The sequence below is a fragment of the Taurulus bubalis genome (genome assembly GCF_910589615.1).
Source record: "Taurulus bubalis genome assembly, chromosome: 5".
Lineage (NCBI taxonomy): Eukaryota > Metazoa > Chordata > Actinopteri > Perciformes > Cottidae > Taurulus > Taurulus bubalis.
The window spans coordinates 11,994,655-12,018,907 of NC_136593.1; the positions used below are offsets into that span (position 1 = coordinate 11,994,655).

Consider the following 24,253-nt stretch of genomic DNA (forward strand, 5'->3'; position numbering starts at 1 on the left):
CACTTTTAGTGGTCGGAAGACTAGAAAAGCGTACAGTTCCATTTACCTGCATATGTCACAGACGGATGTATCCGGTCATTGTTCAAAATAATATATATATATATATATATATATATATATATATATATATATATATATATATATATATATATATATATATAGTGTGTATATATATATATCTATATATATATTATTGTATGTTATATAGAACATGTTATTATTATGTATTTATTTGTTATCTTTAATATGTTTATTTCTTCAATATAACAATATAAAAGTCAAACCCTTCAACACAAGCAGCCTAAATGAATACACTCTCAACATTATGATTTATATATACATACAAATAATAATGTCAAAACTCTGGTATCATAACCAATATCTAAAAATGTCAAAGGATAGTACAGCCGTATTTATAATAATAATAATGCATTTCATTTTTATCGCACTCTTCCTTCAAAAGAATGTCAGAGTGCCACACATATAGTAAAAACAAATAAAACCGATTAAAACATAGTTAGTTAACCGGCATGCATTGCGCTGTGCAATAAATAATCATTAAGAAACATTGATGCTGGTCTGTTGCCATCATTGTGCTTTGGGAAAATCAAGTCGGGAACAGAGAGGCGTTACAGCAGTTTGTACGCGCCGTGCGGACCGCTGCCTGCCGTGTTCTGCTGAACTAGAGCGACACGCAACACTTGCTGTGCTGCGCTGGTCAATTCCACCCCTCCCCCCGCGCCACTTTTTATTTTTTTTATTTTTTTTTTATTACCTTAATATACCGCAAACCACTGAAAATGTCCACTTCTTAGCGGTCACAATCCTTTTTAATTATTTAGTAAAGCGTTAACTTTATAAGAATTACGGTAATATGAATCACTTTCTGTCGCCGGAGGTTTGTACTACAACAGTTTTAGAGTTGTAAAATGAACTGACAGATGTACAAAACAATCTGAAAAATAAAAGAATGAAAAGGGGAGGGGAAGAGTTACCAACTCTCACGGTTTCGCCGTGTGACACACGCTTTTGCATGTTTTCACACGCACTCACGCCACACAACAAATTTCTCACGGCAAAAAAAAAAATTCTGATTTTGGGCCGTGGCGCGTTCGTTCCTTTTCAAACTCCCCGACGGCGATTTATTTATGTGTGCGCGCTTATGCAGCCTCACTACGGGCAGTGTTGCCCACTTGGAGACTGAAGTGAAAGCGTATTGTTCTGCAGTTTCTGTCGCGAGACCCCGCCTCCCATGGAGCCTCGCGTTGCAGTCTCCGCCTCCAGATTGAAAATTAATCGCGCAAAGCCGCCGCGTATCTGACCTGCGGTCTGATCCACTATGGCAGAGCACTTTAAGTCAGGATCTTCACTCTTCTCTCAAAGAGGAGAACGTTCCTCACATGAGGAAAGATGCTCAGAAGATGTTGGTTCTCTTTGGATCTACCTACATGAGAACAAACATTCTAGTGATGAAGTTCAACAGATCAGATCCTCTCTCTCTGATACCTGTCAGCTGTCCTTCATCTCCACCTCATTCAACCAGACTTCATGCTCTTGTTCAAGACAACACAGACTGGACTTTTCTCACTGAGTAAGAACAACTGAACTGGAAAACATCAAAAGCACTTATTGCTTTTGTTTAAAGTTAATAAATTGCTGGTCTTTAACATACATAGTTAAGGTACGGTTTACATTTTTTTTAAAACTTATTTTCATAGCCTTATTGTAACATGTATTCTTACCAGTAGCAGCTCAAAACAATATAATTTACAGTTTTTTAATAAAGTAATAACATTCATATTGAGTTAATTGAATTCAATTCAGACTATTGGTTCGGCCCTCCACAACGGTCCAAATTTCTCATGTGGCCCCTTGGGAAAATTAATTGCCCACCCCTGCCATAGGTGGTCAGGGAGACCGTTCCACAAGCGTGGCGCTGCCGAGCAAAAGGCCCGGTCGCCCATGGTGCGGAGCTTGGTGTTGGGGACCCAAAGGAGCGAGCGGCCTGTGGATCTGAGGGTGCGGGTGGAGGTTAGGGGAGTGATGAGTTCTTGTAGGTAGGGGGGTGCATGTCCATTGATGCATTTATAGGTGAGTACTAGGACTTTGTAGTCGATCCGAAATGAAACAGGGAGCTAGTGCAGTGAGTGGAGAATGGGTGATATGTGTTTATATTTCCGGACTTTCTTTAGGAACCTGGCAGCGCTGTTTTGGATATACTGTAGTTTCTGGATGTTCTTGTCAGTGATCCCAGTGCAGAGTGAGTTGCAGTAGTCCAGTCTTAAGGGAGATAAAGGCGTGGATGAGCTTCTCTGCGTCTGACAGGGTTAAAGTGGGGCTGAGTTTGGAGATGTTTTTTAGATGATAAAAGGAGGTTTTGCACAGGAATTTGATATGGTCAGTAGAGGTCAGGTGAGGGTCAAACCGACCTCCCAGATTGGTGACTGTGGAGGAGAGGGGTAGGACCTGACTGTCAAAGGTGAGATGAGTTATGGATGATGTCTGAACCTGGTGTGGAGTGCCAACAAGGAGGGCTTCAGTTTTGCTGTTGTTTTACTGGAGGAAGTTGTTGCTCATCTACGCCTTTATCTCCCCAAGACAGACGGTGACACATGACATGGCTGCAGAGGGGTTTGGGGCAGTTTTGATGTAAAGCTGTGTGTCGTCAGCATAACAATGGAAGGACATCCTATGTCTGCTGATGACACGGCAGAGGGGAGCATGTAAATAATGAAGAGGCCGAGCACCGACGCTTGTGCAACACCACAGGAGACTGGGAGCCGTCTGGACCTGCATCTTCCCAGTGAAACATGTTCAGTTCTGCCAGAAAGGTAGGACTGGAACCACTGGAGTGCAGAGTCTGATAGTCAAATGGTGGTGTGGAAGCGCTCTAGGTAGCTCTATTTATGTGGGCGGATTTGAACCAACAAGCTTGCATATGATCATTTCGAAAGGTTTAACACCCGCCTTCTCTTTCCTCTCATCTATGAACCTACTGCTGCCCTCATTTTATTCTTCAAGAGAATTCATGGTCTACTGAGCTTCGCAGGCAGAGTTTTTCAACCATGGGGTATCTAACATCTTCAATCTTTAATCTTTAACAATCAATGTTATTGTTGAGGCTATTGTGACACAGTTTTGCCTTTTTTCAAAAAAATGTAATCTGTCTGTGGCTTTCTTCCTGTAGACATGTTCAGAAGATGAAAGGTCTATTGACATGTGTGCTCGGCATTCCTATCATGCTCTGTGTTTTCTACTTAATATCCCCAGCTGTGAGGTGAGTCTGTATTTAAATTCAAGAGACACCACATACTGTACTTTATCAATTAATAAGCCTAAATGCCAACACAACATTACTAACATTTTGATTATATTTTTTGTTTTTGACATCAGACTTTTAATAGGCATAATGCCTATGGAAAAATGCTTGTTGGAAAGCGCAAAGATGCTGGTTCTTGACAACAGTGTGGACAGCAGCCTCGACCTTTGGTAAGACCATTAACTTACCGTTTGGTCGCACCCATCATAAAGCCACTTTTACTCACCACTGAAAGCAGAAGATATACAAGTTCCCTTTCTAAAATGTCCAAAACGAGCAAAGTCAAACCAACATTACTACGTGTGACATGTTGAGAAGCCAAAGGTTTAATCACATCAGACTTATCGCAACAACAGAAAACGCATTAGCCTTAGTATTAACATGTCTGCTTTTTTGCTAAAAAACATTATTCCCTACTACGTTTATTAATTATTTCGGTCGATGAATTGATTAGTAGATCTGCAGTAACATATAGGCAATTATCTTGATAATCAATCAAATATTTAATGATAACCATTCTAAAGTAAACTGAATGTTTCTAGGTTCTGAAGTTGATGGTGTCACCTTGGGTGCCCTCAACTTTAGATTGACAAAAGGCTGATGTGGTTAAAACAGGAAACTGAAAAATAGCAGGTTACTCTTCACAATGTGAATACAACATAATGATAAAAAAAGTAGAAAAGTGAATAGCGAAACTTATTTCAATGATGCTTGTGAGGGTTTTCTCGGTCATTGTGTTGTGTTGTGCAGTCATAAAGAAAACATTGCTGTTGGGAGACATGTTTTTATTGCTCTGGTACAAAAGTTGCTTTAGTGGATTTTACATGCATGATGAACTGCAGGACTGATAAAGAAGAGTTTTGAAAAAGGGAATTCAGTATAAAAAAAAGTGAGATGTCTCTTTTCTCAATGTCAATGTATTTATTTTCATCATATAATTGAAAACTGAAAAAAGAGAAGATTTTTTTGTCTTCTTTTATTTCAGGTCCAGACCTGATGTGCAAACGTGTACATATTGGAAAGCTCCCATCATCTGGGAAGGAATGTTTGACCCAGATCTTTATGACCAGATGCACAAGGAGGAAGGATCTTCTGTGGCTCTAACAGTGTTTGCTGTGGGCAGGTTTGTTTTCACGTTCATTCTGTAATGACCCCGTTGCCTATCAAAAAAAGGCTATAGTAGCTATTAAGATGTAAATGTGAGGTTGTCCTTGTCTCCCTTGCTCCCAAAGGTACCTGGATGTTTATCTCAGGACCTTCCTGAACTCTTCAGAGCATCACTTTATGTTGGGTTTGCCCGTGACGTATTACGTGTTTACGGATGTGCCCGAGAAGGTGCCAGACATCAAGCTCGCTCCTCAGCGAAGCATGAAGGTTATCAAAGTGGAGAAGAACTCCAGATGGCAGGACATCTCTATGATGCGAATGAAAACAATATCAGATATCATCGAGTCAGATCTTCGCCACCACTGCACGCATGTCTTTTGCTTCGATGTGGATCAGGTGTTTACTGGAAGATTTGGCTCGGAGGCTCTGGGAGATTCTGTGGCTCTGCTCCACGCCCACTACTACCACTTTCCAACTAAGTGGTTTACCTACGACCGCAACCCGAAGTCCAAGGCGTACATGGAAATTGGGGATTTCTACTACCACGCTGCCATCTTTGGAGGCTCCTGCAAGAGTGTAAAAGCCTTGACTGAGGCCTGCTATCAGAGCATCATGGAGGATAAACAGAATAATGTGGAGGCCCTGTGGCACGATGAGAGCCATCTCAACAAGTACTTATGGCTTCACAAGCCGAGCAAGGTGCTCTCTCCGGAGTATTGCTGGGACACCAGTATCGGCTACAGGAGAGATATAAAAGTCACCCGAGTACTGTGGGCACCAAAATATTATGATACACTTCGCACACTTTAGTGTGTTCTAGAAGTAAAGTGCAAAATTGGCTCCTATATTTAGTAAATTGTATGAGAACTATAAAACTAACATTGCACTTCTTTTTGTACTCTCAGGGACTTTAGTTGAAAATCTGCAAGTGTGGATGTCCTCATGGAGTGAAATATGGCAGGAAAAGAGAAACATCTTCTGTATATTGAGATGGAAACATTGTCTTACCCGGAAGAATATTTTGTACGTTTTAAAGTTAAATGCATCGATCTGGTGCACATTGAGCACAACATTAAGTGGCTAGATCTATGTGGAACTTTGTGCTCTTGTAAACTATTGTGTGCCCTTGTTATAGCAGGGATGGAATGTAACTAAGTACATTTAGGCTACTCATGTACTCTACTTAAGTAACATTTTGAGGTACTTGCATTTTTATGTAACTTTATACTTCTACTGCACTACATCTCACAGGGAAATATTGTACTTTTTGAATTAAGTAGTATATATCCTATTTATTAAGTATATTATAAAGTAGTTAAAAACTGCTCCGCCTTTAGAAGCTGCAACCTTTAAATGATAAAGAATGCATCAGTAATTGTAATCCAATGATATCAACCCACCGTGAATATGTTTTGCAAAGTTACATTAACCTTTTAAGCAAAAATGCCACTTGGAAGAATGCCATACATATAGTATGGCATTCTTCCATGTGGCATTTTTGGCAGGTTGGGACTACTTAAAAGATGTGGTAATAAAATGAAAATTTTAACTAGAAATATAATATCCTAATGCACCTTGTCCCAGGATGTTTCTTTTTTTACTTTTAGATTGTTTATGCATGAAAGTTTGATATGGAGTTAAAGTGTAAAGCTATTACTTACAAGTAGCTGTAACATACAACTGATTTATCTGTGAGCACTAATTTAGAAAGTATCAGGTTGACTAGAAATCCTTTGAGATGTAGCAACCGTCTATTCCGATGTCTTAATGTGTTTAACATACCAAAAGGCCAACTTGTCAAATGACTGTTTATAGTTTAAATGCTGAGCTGTAGCTCCGGAGGCAAGTTTAGAACGAACAGCTGCTACGGTATGTTCTGTGGTTTCTCCACTGCTGCTGGCCCCAGAGTGCCGTGCAAAACAGCTCGTTTTCATATGTGCAAAGGAAAGCCTCTCAAGTTTCCATGGATCGTGGCTGTGTCTGGAGCCGGTCCTGCCTCTTTTTGATCATGGTTATATGGATTGTGGTCCATGCCTACTACTCATTATATGAATAATTTCTGTCATATGCATCTCTGGTACGTTGTTCATTCTGTACACATGACATCTGTTGCTTCTGTCCATCCGGAGAGAGGGGTCCTCCTCTGTCGCTCTCCCGAAGGTTTCTTCCCTTTTTCCCTGCGAAAGTTTTTTTCTGTTTTTTGGGGGAGTTTTTCCTGATCCAACAGAGATGTCATAATGTGTACAGATTGTAAAGCCCTATGAGGCAAATTTGTGATTCTGGGCTATGCAAAATAAACTGAATTGAATTGAATGTGTAAAGATCAACCTCAAGATGGAAACTGTGATAGGTTTGTGTGGGTTCGGAAATTCCTGCACTGTAAATGTTAGTCAGGTCAGGTTTTGAAGTCTATAATTTGAACAGTTACAGGATGTGAATTCATGTTTCATAAAAACATTTTTTTTTTTTACAAGAGAGCTGCCGAAGAGGTCAGTAATTTTGTTGTTAACTTAAAAATTAAACTGAATGGGAAGAGAAAGACAGGGAAATGGGATTTTTTTAATTATTATTATTTACAAATGTACAGTATATTCATGTTGCAGATAGACAGTAACTCTCAGGGACACGTACTGTCTGAGTTGCTGAGGGCCGCCGGTGGAGACGAGGGGCCCGAGTGTCTCTGAGCGGAGGTCAGGTTCAGGTAGCCCATCTCTGCTGATTGAGGCCCAGAGATGAAGCAGTGACGGGGGGAAGTCACATCTGTCTTTTTTTTCTGACTTTTGTCAAATAACCCCTGGATTTCAGACATCTCAGGCGTCATCACACTAGGAACGCAATCAAAGTTAATTTAATGGTATTTTAGTGATCAAGCAAACCAGTTTTGCTTAGGGATCAGACTTACCTTGAAGCTTGCACAGCGAGGGATTTAAAAACCTGCATACAATTAGATGTTTTCTTCAGGTCCTAATAATACAAAAACAGTTGTCTTACAATGACCACAGTAAATAATATAAAGTAAATCATGGTTTCTCAACCTTTTGTAACTTAAGGCTCACTTATGATTGTTAGACATTTCTGGAGGTTTGCAAAATTTGAAGAAGAAAAAAAGGGAAACATAAACTTGGCTGTAAATATATGTCATGCACCTGTCAGCTGCAACTACCAAAAATAAATACTTTGATTACCCACCCAACACTGCCTACCAACCACATTTAATTTTTTTAGGATCATTTTGTTTTCTCCCCACACATTTTTCTCCCATTTGTCTACAAATAAATAATCATGATAACAGGCTAAACTACATTACTGAACATGTTAAACAATGCTGCTAAACAATAACCAAAATGTTTGCATTATCACTGTGAGCATGTTATTATGGGAAACTGAAAGCACTGCCCTATCTAAGTACACATCCTCAGAGTCACTGCCTTTCGGCTATGAATAAACAAGGAGGAGAACTAGCTGTGCCTCGTACCTCAGCAAAGTGGAGCGATTGCATGTGTTGCAGGGTGCGTTCCAGGACAGATAGCTGATTTGACAGCTGGAGTATTTTGTTTCCTAGCTTCTTGTTTTCCGTCTCTAGAAAATCCACCCTTGACATCGATAGAAACATCTCTTCTTTGTCAATGAACACACATTTGGTACATGAGCAGTAATCCTTTGAAGTCCTACAGTTAAGTGGTGACTGTTTGAGTTAAGTACCTGCATTTGGATAAAGAAGCAGTTAGATGACTGTCTTTCTTGTCATGCTCCTCCTCAGTTAGCTGTTGTAGTAGCCTTCTCCTCTCAACAAGTAGTTTCTCATTTTCCACAGTTATACTTATGGTGAGCTCTTTTTCCTAGAAGGGAATAAACTTTGAATTTGAAGTTTGAATTTCCTTCAATTCAACTTCCAATGTTTGATAATGTCATTCATTTCTAAAAGTCTAGAGAGTGAGTCAAAATCCAGGCATTACACCATGACTCATTTCCTAAGTACTTTCAGCGCTGCCATCGTTTAACATATTCCATGACAGCCTGTTGCCGTGGTCACCGAGTCAATAGAGTATGAACATAGCGTAGACACACACAGAAGAAAACCCCCCGCTGAAATCATTTTCTCCAGAGCAAAAACTCGTACGTTAACACAGGTGGGACTAAATACTGGCATTGAAATCCATCATGAGAAAAAACTAAACAACTAAAATATAAAACAAATAGTGATTCTTTGAATTTGAAACAAGATGCTTTTAAGAAAATATGACAATGAAAAACACTGTCAGAACATATTACTGCAATCTCAAACATCCGGGTTTCTTTAGTGGGAAGTCGGACAAAGCTACAGATTTACCTTTAATAGCGAATGGGAACACAAAGACAGCTGCCGCTCTAGATTCTTTATCTTCTCATTGCGCCATGTTGTTTCCTCATCACATTTCCGTTTGGCTTGACACAGTTTGGCCTTGTGCTTTTCCTTCATTTCATGGTATTTACTGTAAGAAGATGGACCAAAGTAACACATTACTTGTTTGTATTACATTAAATGACGGTTTAACTGTGGCAAAAGAAAGCCAAACATATATTATTATGATATTGTATTATGAAGGGACATTGGCATTTGCTGTCACAAGTGTCAACGTTTTCAATGTCCTCTGCAGGTTGAAGAAAAGTCTTTTTTGTTTGTTCACACATACAAATGTTATTGAATAAATAAAAAATGTCAGTCTCATCAAGCTTTAAATTGTGTTTTTCAGCTCATGGTTCGTTACCTTCGCTCTTTGTCGAGGCATTTCAAGGTTTCACAGATCTCCTTCTTGAGTGTCTCACACTCATCTTGGGTGGCCAACAGAGTCTTCACTGCTTCTTGAGAATCAGGAAACTCCTGTGGGTTCAATGTACAGACATCAGCAGTTGAACCGTTACCGTGCATGTACAACGTAGTAAAGTAGTAACTCAAGATGGCACATTGAAATTAATTTACAGCTTTTTGTTAGCTTAACAAGTGGTTGGCAACAATTTCAACAGTCACACAATGAATGGAAATTATAATACGTAACCAGATATAGTCAAAAATATAAGAAGTTACCTTACGCAGTGAAATTTCTTTGTTTTGCAGCACCTGTAGTTGTGTCTGTGGCTCTTTATCATCTTTCTGCTGACAGTGAGTGTTTTCAAATTGTTGCCCATTTTCCTCCCACAGCCTTCAAACACACACACAAACCTTCACTAAACCATGTGTTACTGCAACATTGAGAGTTAGTGTGCACATACAGTAGCTGCTCGATAGTGCGTGGAGGTAGAATCTCTTACTTTTGATCCTGAACATTGTTTTCTGTGTTGAAGATGGTAGCTTTGAGGTTATTCAGGTCATAATGGGAAGTATCCAGCTGCTGCTTGAGAGAATCTACCTGAAAGGATAAGAGAAGATTTTGAAATCATGTCATAGGAAATGTAGTCCATTTCTAAAAAAGAAAATAATTGGTTCATTAATTTGTCTTTAATGTGACTATCAATAATTGTCGATATTGTGAATCACTCACTTCTGACTCTGTCTCCAAAAGGCATGTCGACTGAGCGCTGAGCTTATTTTGTAAATCTCTGTAGATCTCATTGCTCTGAATTAATTCAGTTGCCTGGGACTGGAGATACAACGAGATCAACATTCAGGCGTGCATTAACTCAAACTTCATTTCATGAGTCACACGTGTTAAAAGCAATGGACTTGACACTGCGTCAAGAATAAGAATAACAAGCTTGTTCAGTAAAAACTGAACTTCTTTGCAGAGGGATCCATGCACATAAACATTTTACCAAATTGAGTGTAACTTTTGCTACTTGGCATAAAATCTAATTGTAGTCTGTTTGATTTGGTGATAGCAGTCAGAATCTGAATCAGAAGTGTTTATTTGCAAGTACCTAGAACATACGTTGAACTTTGACTTAGTGAAAGGTGCATATTAATGAACATAGACATAGAATAAAACAATACAAATATACAAATATAATAAAAACAATCAAATAAACATCGTGCAGTAATAATAATAACAGTTAAAGCAAGAGTAATCTTATGCTGAAATGCTCAGGAATTTGTCCATTAAAACTGACAGCAGCTAACTCATTAGCCAGGCTGGTTTGATGCTGCACGGTGAGAAGCTGCTGCTGCTGCAGCGCTGACTCCAGCCGCACCACCTCCATCTGCAGAGACACCACCTGAGAAACATTACGCAGACACATATAGTAACAAATGTCTGACCACATTCACAATACCATTCAGAGGTTGGAATGACAGGAGTTGTTTTCCCTTTGATAACATTACAGGTAACAAAGCTTCCAAGAGGTGTGTTGCAATCCGAGCTTCTCCTGGCTTTGTGTACATTATCGGGACGGCCGTGCATGCAAAGGGAGTGCAACGCTGTCCCAAAATGTCAACAAAGCCAAATGAGTGCATGTTAGGCCAAACAAAATAACATACATTCAGTTTTAAAAAGTGAAAATATTCACCAATTTTAGGCTGATTAGGCATAAATAAATGATCTAATACTATTTAAAAGTCCAGCCCTCACAGTGTCTGCTTAAAAGAATTCTGGCCCTTGGACACAGACAGATGTACTTAATGACCCCTGCAATAAGTAATCATTTGTAATTTGCAAATAATCCATATCCTTCATAACTGAAAGAATTCTGTTTTCCCGAGATTTTTACGGTAGTAGAGAACAGCCTCTGCATCATTTGGAGTGAAGGCAATTACATTCCAAACAACAGATACAAAAACTCACACAATTAACACATTAGCCGCCAAACACACAGTGATTTATACAGGTCTATCTCACACTGTGTGGCATTTAGTCTTTGTTGCAAAAAAGCGCATGATATGCCTCCAAGTGTCTGGTCACCGAGCAATTTCACTGTAAGCCTAAGGTTCACAGTATTTAACCCAGGATGTTCTTTTATTTACACTGACGTTTCAAGTTAATAATGGCTTAAAAGAGATGTAAAATTCCGTGCACCGGAAAGTACAATTATGTAAATGATAAAATCTCAGTGGCATAAATATTGGCGACAATAAGGAAGCCTTCAGGACTTCAAGCGTCTGGATTCACAACACTTGGATGATGCTTCATAGTCATTAAGAGACATTTGATGGTAGTTTTGTCCAGTTTATTTAATTGGGAGAGAGCTGAAATATAGCAGTCAGGGCCACAGTGTTGTGTGTTTAACAGCCATACAGTATAAACAATCCATGATAACTTGCATTAGTTTTCTATCTGATAGTATGTCCATGTACTCACAGTTTCCTTCTTTTCCAAAAGGCATCTTGTCTGGGCAGTAAGTTCCTCTTGTAAATGTCTGCAGGTCTGGTTGCTCTGTGCTACCTCTGCTGCTTGAGACTAAATAAAAGAAATAAGAAGGTACTTTCTCCACACAAACATGAACAAGGACTTTGAAGAACAAGGGTGAAATTAGACACCAACTTGTCTGTTTGTACATTGTCTCCAACAATAAAGTGGTATCGCTTCACTAAAATACATGCACATAATGGTGATTATTGCTAATGTCTCTAAATGTGATTTCAATCAGCACATGACTTTGAACAGAGCATACTGTGGCTCTTAAACTTCTAATCCAGCTATTTGTGTTCACAGTAAATCAATTGGGCTTACTTTGGCCAGCTCTGTTGCCCCGTTAGCATGAACCTGCTGAGTGTGGAGCTGCGGCCGCTCCTGCAGAGCTGACTGCAGCTGCTCCACCTTCTCCTGCAGCGGCCCCACCTGAGACAAACACGCCATCAGTACAGTAGGGCTGCAACTCATTGTCCTCACTCATTCATCTGCTGTCTATAACAGCTATTTTCAACCACTGGACTCATTGGTGGGCCTCCAAGTGGCACCTAGTGAGCTGCGGAAGTACTGCCAAAAGGTTAGATACAATTAAAATAATATTTCTTTGGTAATTTATAATGCCTGTTATCTTTATATCTAAATGTGAATAGTTTAATATAAAAATAAACAAATCTTTACATCTGAGAAGCTGAGGCCAGTGAATTTTGGTTATTTTAGCGTGAAAGAAGATTATTCAACACATTATACACTAGCTCTAAAGTGCAATAACATGATTACACTGGTGTGTCATTTTTCTGTATCTATACCAGTGACACACGTTTGTAGGATTTGAGACTCGAGGTCAGTTATACTAGAGGGGTGTGTCAGTTTCCTGTCTGTTGTTTGCGCAAACAAGGAAAGTCATGTGCTCAGTTTTTTCAGAATCAGAATCAGAATCAGAAACCGTTTATTGCCAGGAATGTTTGCACAAACGAGGAATTTAGTTAGGCGGAAGGTGCATACATTAAACATAAGACGAGACAAACAACAATCAACGCCGCAACAGTGCAATGATGTCTAAATCAGATAAGGATAAAGTTCTCAGACAACAGATAACATTAATATAAGTGTATGTTAAAGTGACGTGTGTGTTTAAGTTAAAGTTAAAGTTAAGTGTATGTGGCATGAGTGTTTAAATATGAATTGTGCAGTGGAATGACCGGTAAGAGGAGAGAAAGGAATAAAAAAAAAATGGTCCGAAAGAATGGTCCGAGAATAGTTCTGTGATGGTAGAGTCAGTCAGTGGGGAACCCGGGCTCTATTGATGAGCCCGACTGCCGACGGGAAGGAACTGTTAGTGTGGCGTGAGGTCTTAGTCCTGATGGACCTCAACCTCCTGCCAGAGGGGAGGGACACGAACAGGTTGTGTCCGGGGTGAGAGGGGTCAGCTGCGATCTTTCTTGCCCGCTTCAGTGTCCTGGAAGTGGTTGGTTAGTACACATCAATGGCCAATCGCCATTGATCTGTGTTTCTACAACATACACATTGAATAGATGCTGTGCTATACAAACACAAGTCTCGGCTAACAGAAATATTGCGAATGTAAACACCATCAGTTCATTGCTTTGTCATTATCTGTAGAATGCTAGATTATTGCCACAAGCGTACAGGTTCAAATGGACAACGGCTTACGAAAATGTTGCCTGAATAAGACCTTCTTTCACCCTCATATAATCAATGACGACCTACCAGCTAAGAGCATCAATGAGAGTGAAGTGGGTGGTTCCTACTAGAACTATAAATGCTTGCTTATTCTCTTACGGAAAGTCGAAAGTGTTTGCTGCAAAAAACTATTGAAAATATCATTCTTGATATCGCAGCATAATGTTTACTGATAAAGTACCTTATTCCAGAATCTATCTTACCATCTGCTGCAGAGAGCTTTTCTCAGCATCCAGGGTGCGTACCCTGCTCCTCAGGGCTCTGATCTCAAGGTCCAGGCGATCGTTCAGCTCTTTGGCCTTTCGCAGTTCCACTATTTCTTTTGAAGCAAAGTCAGATGATGCACTTATCTGATTATAAATAATACATGTTAATAATTGAACTGCTTTCACTCATTCTTGTCTGTGAAATGCTGGTCAATTGTGAGTATTCTAACATGAAAATACGTTTTTTTGGGGGGGCACTTTTTTATAGGATTTAGCAAAAAATATATATTGAAGTGAGTCTCAGATCTACGGCAAGGAGGTGGCTCAGTCAGGTTTCTGTGTGGCGTTTGCCCATTCACCCCTGTATGTGTGGGCCTCCTCCCACAACCTTAAGACCACATGTGTCCAGATGCAATAACTGTGTAGCTCGAAGACTAAAACAGAAATCATGCAAATATGCAAACGCAGAAACATGCACATGTTTCCTTTTCGTCAGATGTATATGTAAGTAAGCCTGACTCTGTATATCTCAATCACTGTGGAGCTGGGTGCACATGCACAAGCCTGATTTCCACAAATAGACTAAACTACTTACATCCTACATACATATCAGTTTATGAGTAGGGAAAAGGACTATGCATGTAGTGTGTGGACAGTGTGTGTGTGTGTGTGTGTGTGTGTGTAGTGTTTATACATCTGGCCCCTGCAGGTTGAGGGAAATTGAAAATGTAAATTGTCTTAGGGGTGGTAGTACGAGTATGACTGTGTAATAAACTGGTGATATGTCCAGTGTGTTCCTTGCCTCTCACACAGTGCATGCTGGAATAATCACCAGGCTGTGTGAACAGGATAAGTAAGTATCTGAAATAGATTAATCTGAGCTGTGTGGTGGATTGTAGCTTGTAGCTTGTCTGCCTTTTACACCCAATATAAGCTCAATAACATCTGGCAATTCTTTAGAAACAGACTAAAGAATACACATGAAAAATAATTCTTACCATATTTCTTCAGTTTTTGTACTTCCTGCCTGAGTTCATCTACCTCCTGCTGTGCTGCCTGCAGCTCAGGCTCTAAGAAGCACAGACATGAGAATAAACTCAAAGTTGCTGCCAGAGATTCCTCCTCAGTTTTGAGCAGTGGAAGTTGGTGGTAACTTTAGTTAATGTTCAGAGTCTGTTTGGATATTGTATGATGGTAAAATAACTTCTGAATGCAAGTAATATACAATATTTATAAAGGATTCTGCTAAAAGTTTGTTTTGTTTTCTAGCAGTGGTGGAGAACTTGACTAAGTAGCTGATAAACATCCCTCACCATAAGCTCTTTGGGTCAAATGAGCAGACTCCAGCTCATCAGTGAAACGTCGGATCTCATTGTGGGCCATGGCCAGCCGGCGGGATCCCTCCTCCAGGTCCCGCTCCAGACGGGAACATTCCTTCTCAACGCTGCTTGCCCTGCCAGCCAAATGCTTGGCCTCAATCTAAAGAGAGAGGGAAGGAGCACCTTACCAAGTTTGAATTGATTGCCCTACAATGAAGAGAACCGATTAATACACAAAATAAATGTTCAGAAATGCATGTAAAAACCTTGAGAAGTGCACTGAATCAAGAGGCATCAGTGGTGTAGTATTTTGCATTTCTTCTGCCATGCAAAGTTCCCTAGCTTGAGCTGGCAACAGAGCTTAATAACACTGGAACAAAACAAGATGTTGCAGTTAATGTGTATGCGGCTGAACAGACATTTTTAAAGGAAAAACATGCTAAAAAGATCCTCATACTAAAGCGTGCACTTTGGGATACACAAAATAAAATCACTGTGGCTGATTTCGCAACTGACCTGAGTGCAGTTTTTAGTGTTTGTTAGTGTTGGATGCAGAAATATTACTGTAGATAAACAGACATACAGGAATACAAGTATTTTTGTTCTGTGAAGCTTTGTGGAGTCCAAAGAGTCTCTTCCATGGGCTCTGGCCGTGATGTGATGCCCCCTTGTGGCAAGACTGTGGAACAACATTAGATCACAGAATTATGGAATGAGTATTTTGCCCTCAGGTCAATGTATGTGTACAGCATGCCCATTGAAGAAGACAACAATCTTCCTCTAACCTGGTCTGCATTGCTCTTCAATGCCTGGGCTCCAGTCCCCAGCAGGCCGGCTGTGTTTCCATCACCCGTCAGATTGTGAGGATCCTCATCCGACTCAAGTAAGGAGGCTCTCTCTACCAGGAGGTAGGCCACCTGCTCACTGGGGCTGCTGTGAATCAACTCTGTGAGACCCTGCTGGTACAGCATCTTAGCCACCTCACTTATCTGGGAATCTATCACAACAGAGAATAATGACAGAGTAAGATATATAATGCTTTAGTATTTGAAAATGTGGATGGAGGGGTTCTGGGGTCTTGTCTTCAGAAGACAGTCAGTTCACGTCAGTTTGGATAAAAGCGTCAGCTAATTGAAACGTAATGTAATGCAATGTTATTTCTTGCTGCACCGTCCTCACGCGCCATGACAGTTGGTTTGAAAAATGTACATTTGGTTAACCGCTCCACCTCTATACCAACTACAGGAATGACATGCCTTATCACATTTTCCAACAAGATAGAACAGCTAACACGACTTTTGTTGCTGAAACAAACTTGCAAATGATACCTTACAAAATATCTGCATGTTATTCTCAAAATAAATTACTATTAAGCTATTAGGTAATAAAATACAACAATTTTTAGAGACTAACTTTGTCATAGTGCAGATAAAAATCCAGAAGTTGTAATGATGTCACTACTGCTCTTGCTGTTGTCTTATTCTCATTTGTAGGTAGTGTACAGGTAAAAATGTGCAACCTTGAAGGGATATTACGCGTCCCAGCTGGACCTTGAGCTGATCGTTTTCATCTTGTATCTCCTGAGTCAAAACATCTTTGTGCTCTGTAAAGATTCGGATCTGCTCCAAGGACTTGCGTACCTTACAGACGAGACAGAAGGCCAACATAGGCATTCAGTTATTCTTTCTCTTCTTGACATAATGGTGATGTCCGTGGTAGTTCAATGATAACTTACCTCTGCCATCTCTGCTGAGTGTTGCGAGCGCTGGGTGTCCAAGTCCCATGTCACACTGTGAAGACAGCTTCTTGCACGCTGGAGGGCACTCCATAGAAAACACAGCTGAGCCTCCTGAGGGGAGTCAGGAGCGAGTCCCTCCTCACTGAGCCATGTGGCGATCTGCTCCAGCTCCTCCTGGGGATGGTTTGGGTGACAAGTGGACATGGTCACAGACTGCCCACCTTATCTCATACTTAGAAAGGGCTTACTGTCTCTAACTACTTGCATTGCTATCTGCATTGTGAGAGAAGAAACTGACCTACATCTCTCTCAATATAATGACATTATGTCATTTTACTGTATTGATAGGATATCATAATTAAAAGATTATTAAACTGAAGATGCTACATGATAAAAAAATACATAGGCTAAACAATGTTTTTCGGGTACGATTAGGTGACATCTCGCTACATCTAAAAAATGCAAGAGTTTTCTCGAATAATCTTTCTACATAAAGGCTTCCCCGCTCTGAACTAGAGGGAGATAAGTGACACTTCTCTTGACTGTGGCTAAAGCTGTTTACACATTTTTGGGAACAGCTGTCTCTCTCTCTGCGAAGACAACTGGCATTGCCATGAACAACTGCGGTCAAGTGAAGGTCTGAAACTTGGAATAACTGAATAATAAAACAAAACAAAAGCTGACCACACTATATTTTGCGTATTTACGTTCACCCCTCAAGCTCAGTTATTACAGATCTGTATTTAAAATAAAATTATAGTAAAAAAAAAAGAAGAAGATGCAAACTATATCAGGATGACAATTAGTAGGAAAATAGGTGTCACATGATGCACAATGCATCTGTTACATTTCCATTTGATGGAATAGAGCAGCCAGAATAAACTCTTCACAACAGTGTAGACTAAGTTGCTATTTTCAAACTGTGACGTCATGTTAAGGATTTAATTTGACTGCATCACAAGCTTTCCAACGTTAGTCTATCGTCAAGGTTTTAGCAGCTTAGGTTTTAACTCGTGAAGTAAACTAACGCTGAAAGACAACGTAGAAGGCGTTTGGCAGCGTTACCTCCGTGTGATCCATTTGTCCTGCGATGGGAAACAACCGTTGACCGTCGTTTATAATAACTTGTCAACATTCATTTTTTTGTCGTTTAAAAAAAAAAAAGTCCGCCATAAACTCTTAACACCGAAAAGCAGCCCTCGCGCAGCCTCGCTCGCGACGTAAAGATTCGAGTCTCTCCCCGTCGGTAAAAGCGGTCCATAACAAACAGTAACGCGCTCACTCAAACCACGTTACTCCGGCACGCTTTGGGATTAAATACTCGAAACGTTCACGTCAAAACGTGAGACAAAGAGTGGACACGTGACGTGGGAAGAGGTGGAATTAATGTGCAGTCAAAAATGTCAAAGTCTGGTTGGAATTAAGTCGTGGTGCGAGGTTCTGTTTGTAACATTACTCGTAAAAACCCTGTGATCCTGTCTTGTCCGTGGGTCATTGAAGGAGTCTTGGGGCTCGTTACCATTGTGAAGCGTTTTAAATCCACTGGTACACCTCAGTAAAAACAATGCTTTGTGTGAGACGGCATTTCATAAATCTGTGTAGTGAGTCAAATTGTGGGATGAACTCCACTTGCAGGAGTGGAATGTAATGCTTTTGATCAAGTCCTTTTCTAAATGTGAGGTACCTATAAACGTCCTATTTATTTCCATTTATGTATCTCTTCTTATGGAAGCTCATTCCCGCCAGTAAAAGAAAAAGATAAAAAAAAGTCATAATTATGAGATAAAGTCTTTCTATCTCAGAATTATGACTTTTTATCTCATAATGGTTTTCTTTTATGGTCAGAAATGGGCTTCCATATATTCTGCCACTGCAATTGAGATTTAAAAAAACCCATCAACAACAACATTTTAAGTTTGACCGTGAGTGTATAATGAGGACATCCATGAGGTTGACCATTATAGTTCAGATTCACATTCAACTTTATTGTCATTGCACAGAGTTCTGGGACAACGAAATGTAGTTTAGCATCTGACCAGAGGGCAAAAGAGAAGCAGTAAAAGTGCAGTGCAATGTGGTGGATAAATACAAATTATAGTATAACAGTATGGACAGTATAAACAGTGGATATGAATGCAGATACAGTATATATATATATATATATATATATATATATATATATATATATATATATATATATATATATATATATATATGTAATAATATAAACAGCAAAGTGTGCAAGTGTGTATAGACATTGAAGGAAGGTGTCTGGTGTGTGGGGGGAGGGGAGGGGGTTGGTGATGGTGATGGTGATGGAGGGGTGGGGTCGATCACCATGGTGCAGAGTTAAGGATGTTGACAGCTGAGTGGAAGAAACTGTTCCTGAGCCTGCTGGTCCTGGAACGGAGGTTTCTATAGCGCCTCCCAGAGGGGAGGAGGGCAAACAGTCTATGGCTGGGGTGTGTGGTGTCCCTGACGATGCTAAGCGCTCTCCGCAGGCAGCGCTTGAGGTGGATGTTCTTGATGGAAGGGAGTGGAGTACCGGTGATGCGTTCGGCAGTTTTGACCACCCTCTGCAGAGCATTCTGGTCTGAGACAGAGCAGTTGCTATACTGCCGTTTGTAAGGATGCTTTCGATGGTGCAGAGGTAGACGTTTACCAGGATCAGAGGAGACATGTGAATATTCTTTACGCTGGTGTGCATTCTTGACCAGGGTTGAGGTGTTGAGAGTCTAAGAGAGGTCCTCTGAGATGTGGACACCCAGAAACCTATAGCTGGAGACACGCTCTACCTCCATTCCATTATAATGGATGGGTGTGTGCAGCCTTTGGTCTTTTTGATGTTGAGGGCCAGGTTGTGTTGGCGCACCACACCGCCAGATGCCGGACCTCCTCCCTGTAGGCCAACTCATCGTTGTTGTTGATGGGGCCCACCACCGTTGTGTCGTCTGCAAACTTGATAATGGCATTGGAACCATTTCCAGGCGTGCAGTTATAGGTGAGTAGAGGAGAGGATTCCGCACACAGCCCTGTGGAACACCAGTGTTCAGGGTGAGGGTAGAGGAGGTGTGATTGCCTAACCTACATACTGGGGTCTGTTGGCTAGGAAATCCAGTATCCAGCTGCAGAGGGAGGTGTTGATGCCAAGGTCATCTAGTTTGGTGTTCACTTTGGAGGGGATGATGGTATTGAATGCTGAACTGAAATCGATGAACAGCATTCTCACATAGGTGTTGTTGTTGTCCAGGAGGGAGAGGTCGGAGTGAAGCGCTGTGGAGATGGCGTCCTCTATACTCCTGTTATGGCGGTACGGTGTAGTTACACTTAGGCTACTTTAAAATGAATATTTTACATACAAAACATGTGATTATGCATGCATTGTTGTCACCAATTAAACTACCCAACATACTGTATATTTAACTGATGATAATGTTTAAGCCCCAACTCGATGGCTACAACAATAAAATGCTGCTTTCCCATTTTTGCAACACTCATAATATCCCATGACAAATATTATAATAGTATTTCACTCAGTGGCCATTTTTTTTCCTTTCTTTTATTTCAAGTACATTTTGCTAATTGCACTTATTTACCTGAGTAACTTTTGTTATACTGTTCCTTGTAATGGGGAAAGCCACAGTGTGGTAGTCAGTGGATACTTTTACAAAAGTAAAGCATCTGAATACGTTGTCCACCACTTCTTTTTGGTTAATTAAATAAATATTACTACTACACTAATTAAATGTATAAGTGCAATCAATATGAAGAACAAACAGCATTAAAATATAACCAGCTGGGAGATTATTGGTGAGATACATTTCCTCCTCTCTACATTTAGGATTAATCGCTGTGTGTCGTGTCTTGGGTGGTCTGAGATTTCCTGCACATTTACAGTCAAAAGTGGGCACTAATCAGCCCTTACTTCCTGCCTTTCAATCACCTCACTCTGGAAATTCTGCTGTGGTCTTACTTCCAAGCGGCACAGCTGGATGAATGGTATGAGTACATCATGTGCAGCTCTCTCACAAAAGTGTCTTTGCATGATGTAACAATGTCCAGCCCACACATCTAGCACTGTTACAGTGATGGCACATGTGTTTCAAATGTGTGTTGTCCTTCGCTAGAGTCTGACTTATGCATTCAGGAATACATTACCTCATCATACTTTATTCCAAACCTTAAATGCAGGTTGGACATCAGCAGTACAGCTTTTGGGGAATTGTTCTGTGTTTATGCAGGTCTAGAGGAATGTTTTTTTTGGTGTTGAGTTGGTCCAGACTACAAATTTTAGGGGGAGGGCAGGGAAACTTTAGAGGAAATGGGTGTTGAGAACTCCTCCTAAATCTGACTCAACATTCCTCTTCTGTACCCTTCTCTTAAAGTTGTGCAGCTCAAACGTCTGTGAGGACAGAAAAAGAACAGAGGGAGGATAACAACAACTGGGAAAAGAAAATCAAAGACGATCATTGAAGGCTACAGACTTGAAGCTGAAGGGTAAGAACTTAATCTTGGTTTTGTTAAACAGACATGTTATTCCTGGATTTTCACAAACTGCTTAGTTTGTTGCTATTGCCTGAGAAGATGAAGGCCACACCCAAAAATGATCAGATGCTAACAATAAGAGCGCATAATTGTGTTGTTTAAACATTCACGAGGATGCCTTTGTGTTCTTCCTCAGTGCTTGACATTTCTGTTCATTACTTCCGTTCAGTCTGTGCCAGTTACCGCAAACGGGTACATAAGCCAGATGTAGTATGTAATCAAACACATGCCTCCCTGAGTTGGCCACAATCTAATGGCAACAGTGGTTTCCCTCTATGGACAGAGCTGGGTGGGAAAGGCAAACATGTGCAAGGCATAGAATACCCACTCCTTTAAGTGGACCATACAGTTGAGAGAAGGTCATTTAGGAAAAAAAAAAGTCTACATTTGGCACATGTATTGGAAAGTAGATGCAATGATTTGTGAAACCAGGCAGCTCTCTCTCTCTCTCTCTCTCTCTCTCTCTCTCTCTCTCTCTCTCTCTCTCTCTCTCTCTCTCTCTCTCTCTCTCTATCTGGCAGAAGCAAATGTACCAAACCCACAGCTTTTATATTTTAGACTCAATTTTTGATCTTAAAAAAACCTGAATGAATTTAGTTTTTCCATTATGCCCTTTCTAATTATGCCACAAAACCATAAAACAGCACACAAAACCATATTCATGTTTTAGGAAAAGTCCTTATTGTACTGTATGTAAGTAGGGCACAATACCGATTCTGTTTGGTGTTCTGTGTTATATATTTTAGTAGTTATTTGTAATAGGGAACTGAAAAAAAGAGCAAGTCTTACTTAATAATGTGACTTCTCCTTCTTGTGTCCTCAAAAATATATTTGATGGAAAAAGTGAATACAATGAATGAGTCATGTATCACATTGTTGCCTTTTTGGCATGAATGCCTTTTCTCAATAGCTGTCTTTGGTGTGGATCGGTGGGGAATGTGTTTGAAAATATTAAGAAAAGGTAATACGTTTGTAGGTTTTTCATATTGAACCTGAAGTGTAATGACAGATGGTCACAGAGAGCTGATGTTCTATATGGCATGACTGTGGCCTGATAAATGCAGAGATTGTCAGTGCAGTTGTAGAGATGCATGATGAAAGCGCTCAGAGTTTCCAATGTGGAACCACCAATAATAACACAAACGAATTGTATGCAGGAAACCAGATTGTTCCCTCGTCTCCAAGCAGCCATGGTCTTCTTGCTCATATTCATGACCATGCTGCATCTGGTCACCTTGGCCATGCTCTTCATCGCCACCCTGCAGAAGGTGAGACACAAACTCGTGTTTTTTTCTCTTCTTACAGTAGACATCACTGTTAATCTCTCTGTGATGCAAATACATCCCAAAAATTAAAATGCATTATATTGTCTGATGTTTTTGTGTACTGTGTCATTTTGTCTGCAGTCCTGGTGGATATGGGATGATGTAGAAATCACAGACCTCTGGCATAACTGTTTCCATGATAATGCCACAAATACCTGGTTGTGTGCTGCTACCGATGAAAGTGGTAAATTTGACAAATATTGGTCTGTGTGTATTTATGCATGATTGGATCTAGCGTTACTTGTGGTTTTGCTTGTGAGTCAGTGTCCAACACTCCTTCTCTGACCTACTCTCTCAGACTGGCTGCAGTCTGTCCAGGCCCTCATGGTCCTCTCTGTGGTCTTCTCCTCCATCTCCTTCCTGGTTTTCCTCGGTCAGCTGTTCACCATGACCAACGGAGGACTCTTCTACTTCACAGGTCTCTGTCAGGCTTTTGCAGGTGTTTAAAGTTTTATTCAATAAACCACATAAAATGTTATCAATGAAAATAAAAAAGTGACATCCTCAATAATATATTTCATATCATGAAAATGCATGACTAACAAAACTTTTTACTCTTGCAGGTTTGACAACCTTTGCTGCTTGCCTCATCTTCGCCTTCCACAGAAAGGATATTTTAAGTGAATCCAGAGATCTGAGCAAAGGAAGCTTTGGCTATTGTTTCATCCTGGCGTGGCTGTGTGTCCCGCTCCTTCTGTTCAGTGGAGCCCTTTACGTCCACCTGCGCAAAAAGCAGTGAGCCAAAACCGTAAAGGATGTAATAACATCTGAATAAGAGTGTGATGCCCTTCACTCACTTTCCAGTAATTATAAACTGCACCTGAGGAAATAAGATGAATGAGAAGGAAACATATCTTTAATGATACAATTCTCTATTCTTTCTGACTCACTCTACCATGGTTTGTGGGACCTTATGTCATCATGGTGGCGTCTATGTCTGAGAGACATTTATTTGTTTGTAAGATTAAGAAAACTAAAACTCAGTCATGCTGTAAGATACAAAGCATATTAATGTTACTTGAAGGATTTTATTAGAAATTAAAATAATGAATGCATAACTTGTGCTTCATGTACGATTGTGATTATGTATTAGAGTTGTTTTGTATTTTGTATATTATCTGTTTACTTATTAAAATAAGTGATACAATGATTGTTGACGTAAACTTTACAAAAGAGTACTCCTGTATCAAAAGGGATAAATCTGTGTAAGACCTGTTTTGTTTCGTAATAAGTGCTTTCTGTGCAACACAGTGCAGGTGCAATCCTTTGATACAACATCATGGTTGCAAAAAGGGTGTGCCATCTTTAGGATTTAATTACTTATGATTTTGCGGCACTCATTGTATACTTTATTAAAGTATGCTTGCATAATTTTTATACCGGTTATAGAGAACAATGAGCTGAAAAAGAAAAAATAGAAACTGCTGTGATTTCGTCACTTTTACATGGAAAGTCAGATACAGTGTTATGTGTTTCACAACAAACCTACCTGTCAGGCTGGACCAGTCCAAAAGATAAACTGTGAGGTAAATCGCAGCCTCTTAGATATGGGAATTATTCCTCCACCTTTAAGAAGGGTATGACCTAGAAGCAGAATATCAAAGATGACTTATTTTAAATACTGCAGCTGTAAAAATCAGACAGAGGCACAGTAGGATTGTAAATTGTCAGAAG

At 40.2% G+C, this 24,253-nt stretch overlaps 3 protein-coding genes across 3 annotated transcripts; 2 read left to right on the forward strand and 1 right to left on the reverse strand.

Moving 5' to 3' along the window:
* The first annotated feature begins 2,452 nt into the window (after positions 1–2,452).
* LOC306736430 (alpha-1,3-galactosyltransferase 2-like) lies at positions 2,453–5,260 on the forward strand. Its single transcript, XM_079218065.1, has 5 exons — positions 2,453–3,070; positions 3,188–3,277; positions 3,394–3,489; positions 4,305–4,442; positions 4,552–5,260. Exons 1-5 carry the CDS (start codon positions 3,066–3,068, stop codon positions 5,234–5,236), a joined length of 1,014 nt encoding a protein of 337 aa, XP_079074191.1. The 5' UTR covers positions 2,453–3,065; the 3' UTR covers positions 5,237–5,260.
* Positions 5,261–5,910: 650 nt separating this feature from the next.
* On the reverse strand, positions 5,911–19,932 carry LOC306736646 (coiled-coil domain-containing protein 30; the record flags this gene model as incomplete). Its single annotated transcript, XM_079218297.1, has 20 exons — positions 5,911–7,251; positions 7,329–7,390; positions 7,902–8,019; positions 8,129–8,265; positions 8,757–8,898; positions 9,175–9,287; positions 9,492–9,606; positions 9,716–9,813; positions 9,946–10,044; positions 10,511–10,615; positions 12,067–12,174; positions 13,650–13,765; positions 14,651–14,722; positions 14,966–15,131; positions 15,555–15,650; positions 15,757–15,968; positions 16,491–16,611; positions 16,707–16,883; positions 19,587–19,741; positions 19,794–19,932. 20 exons carry the CDS (start codon positions 19,930–19,932, stop codon positions 7,044–7,046), a joined length of 2,559 nt encoding a protein of 852 aa, XP_079074423.1. The 3' UTR covers positions 5,911–7,043.
* A 1,169-nt stretch (positions 19,933–21,101) lies between these two features.
* On the forward strand, positions 21,102–23,724 carry emp3a (epithelial membrane protein 3a (MAM blood group)). Its single transcript, XM_079217668.1, has 5 exons — positions 21,102–21,206; positions 22,412–22,522; positions 22,661–22,763; positions 22,878–23,018; positions 23,143–23,724. Exons 2-5 carry the CDS (start codon positions 22,445–22,447, stop codon positions 23,316–23,318), a joined length of 498 nt encoding a protein of 165 aa, XP_079073794.1. The 5' UTR covers positions 21,102–21,206; positions 22,412–22,444; the 3' UTR covers positions 23,319–23,724.
* The last annotated feature ends 529 nt before the right edge of the window (positions 23,725–24,253 follow it).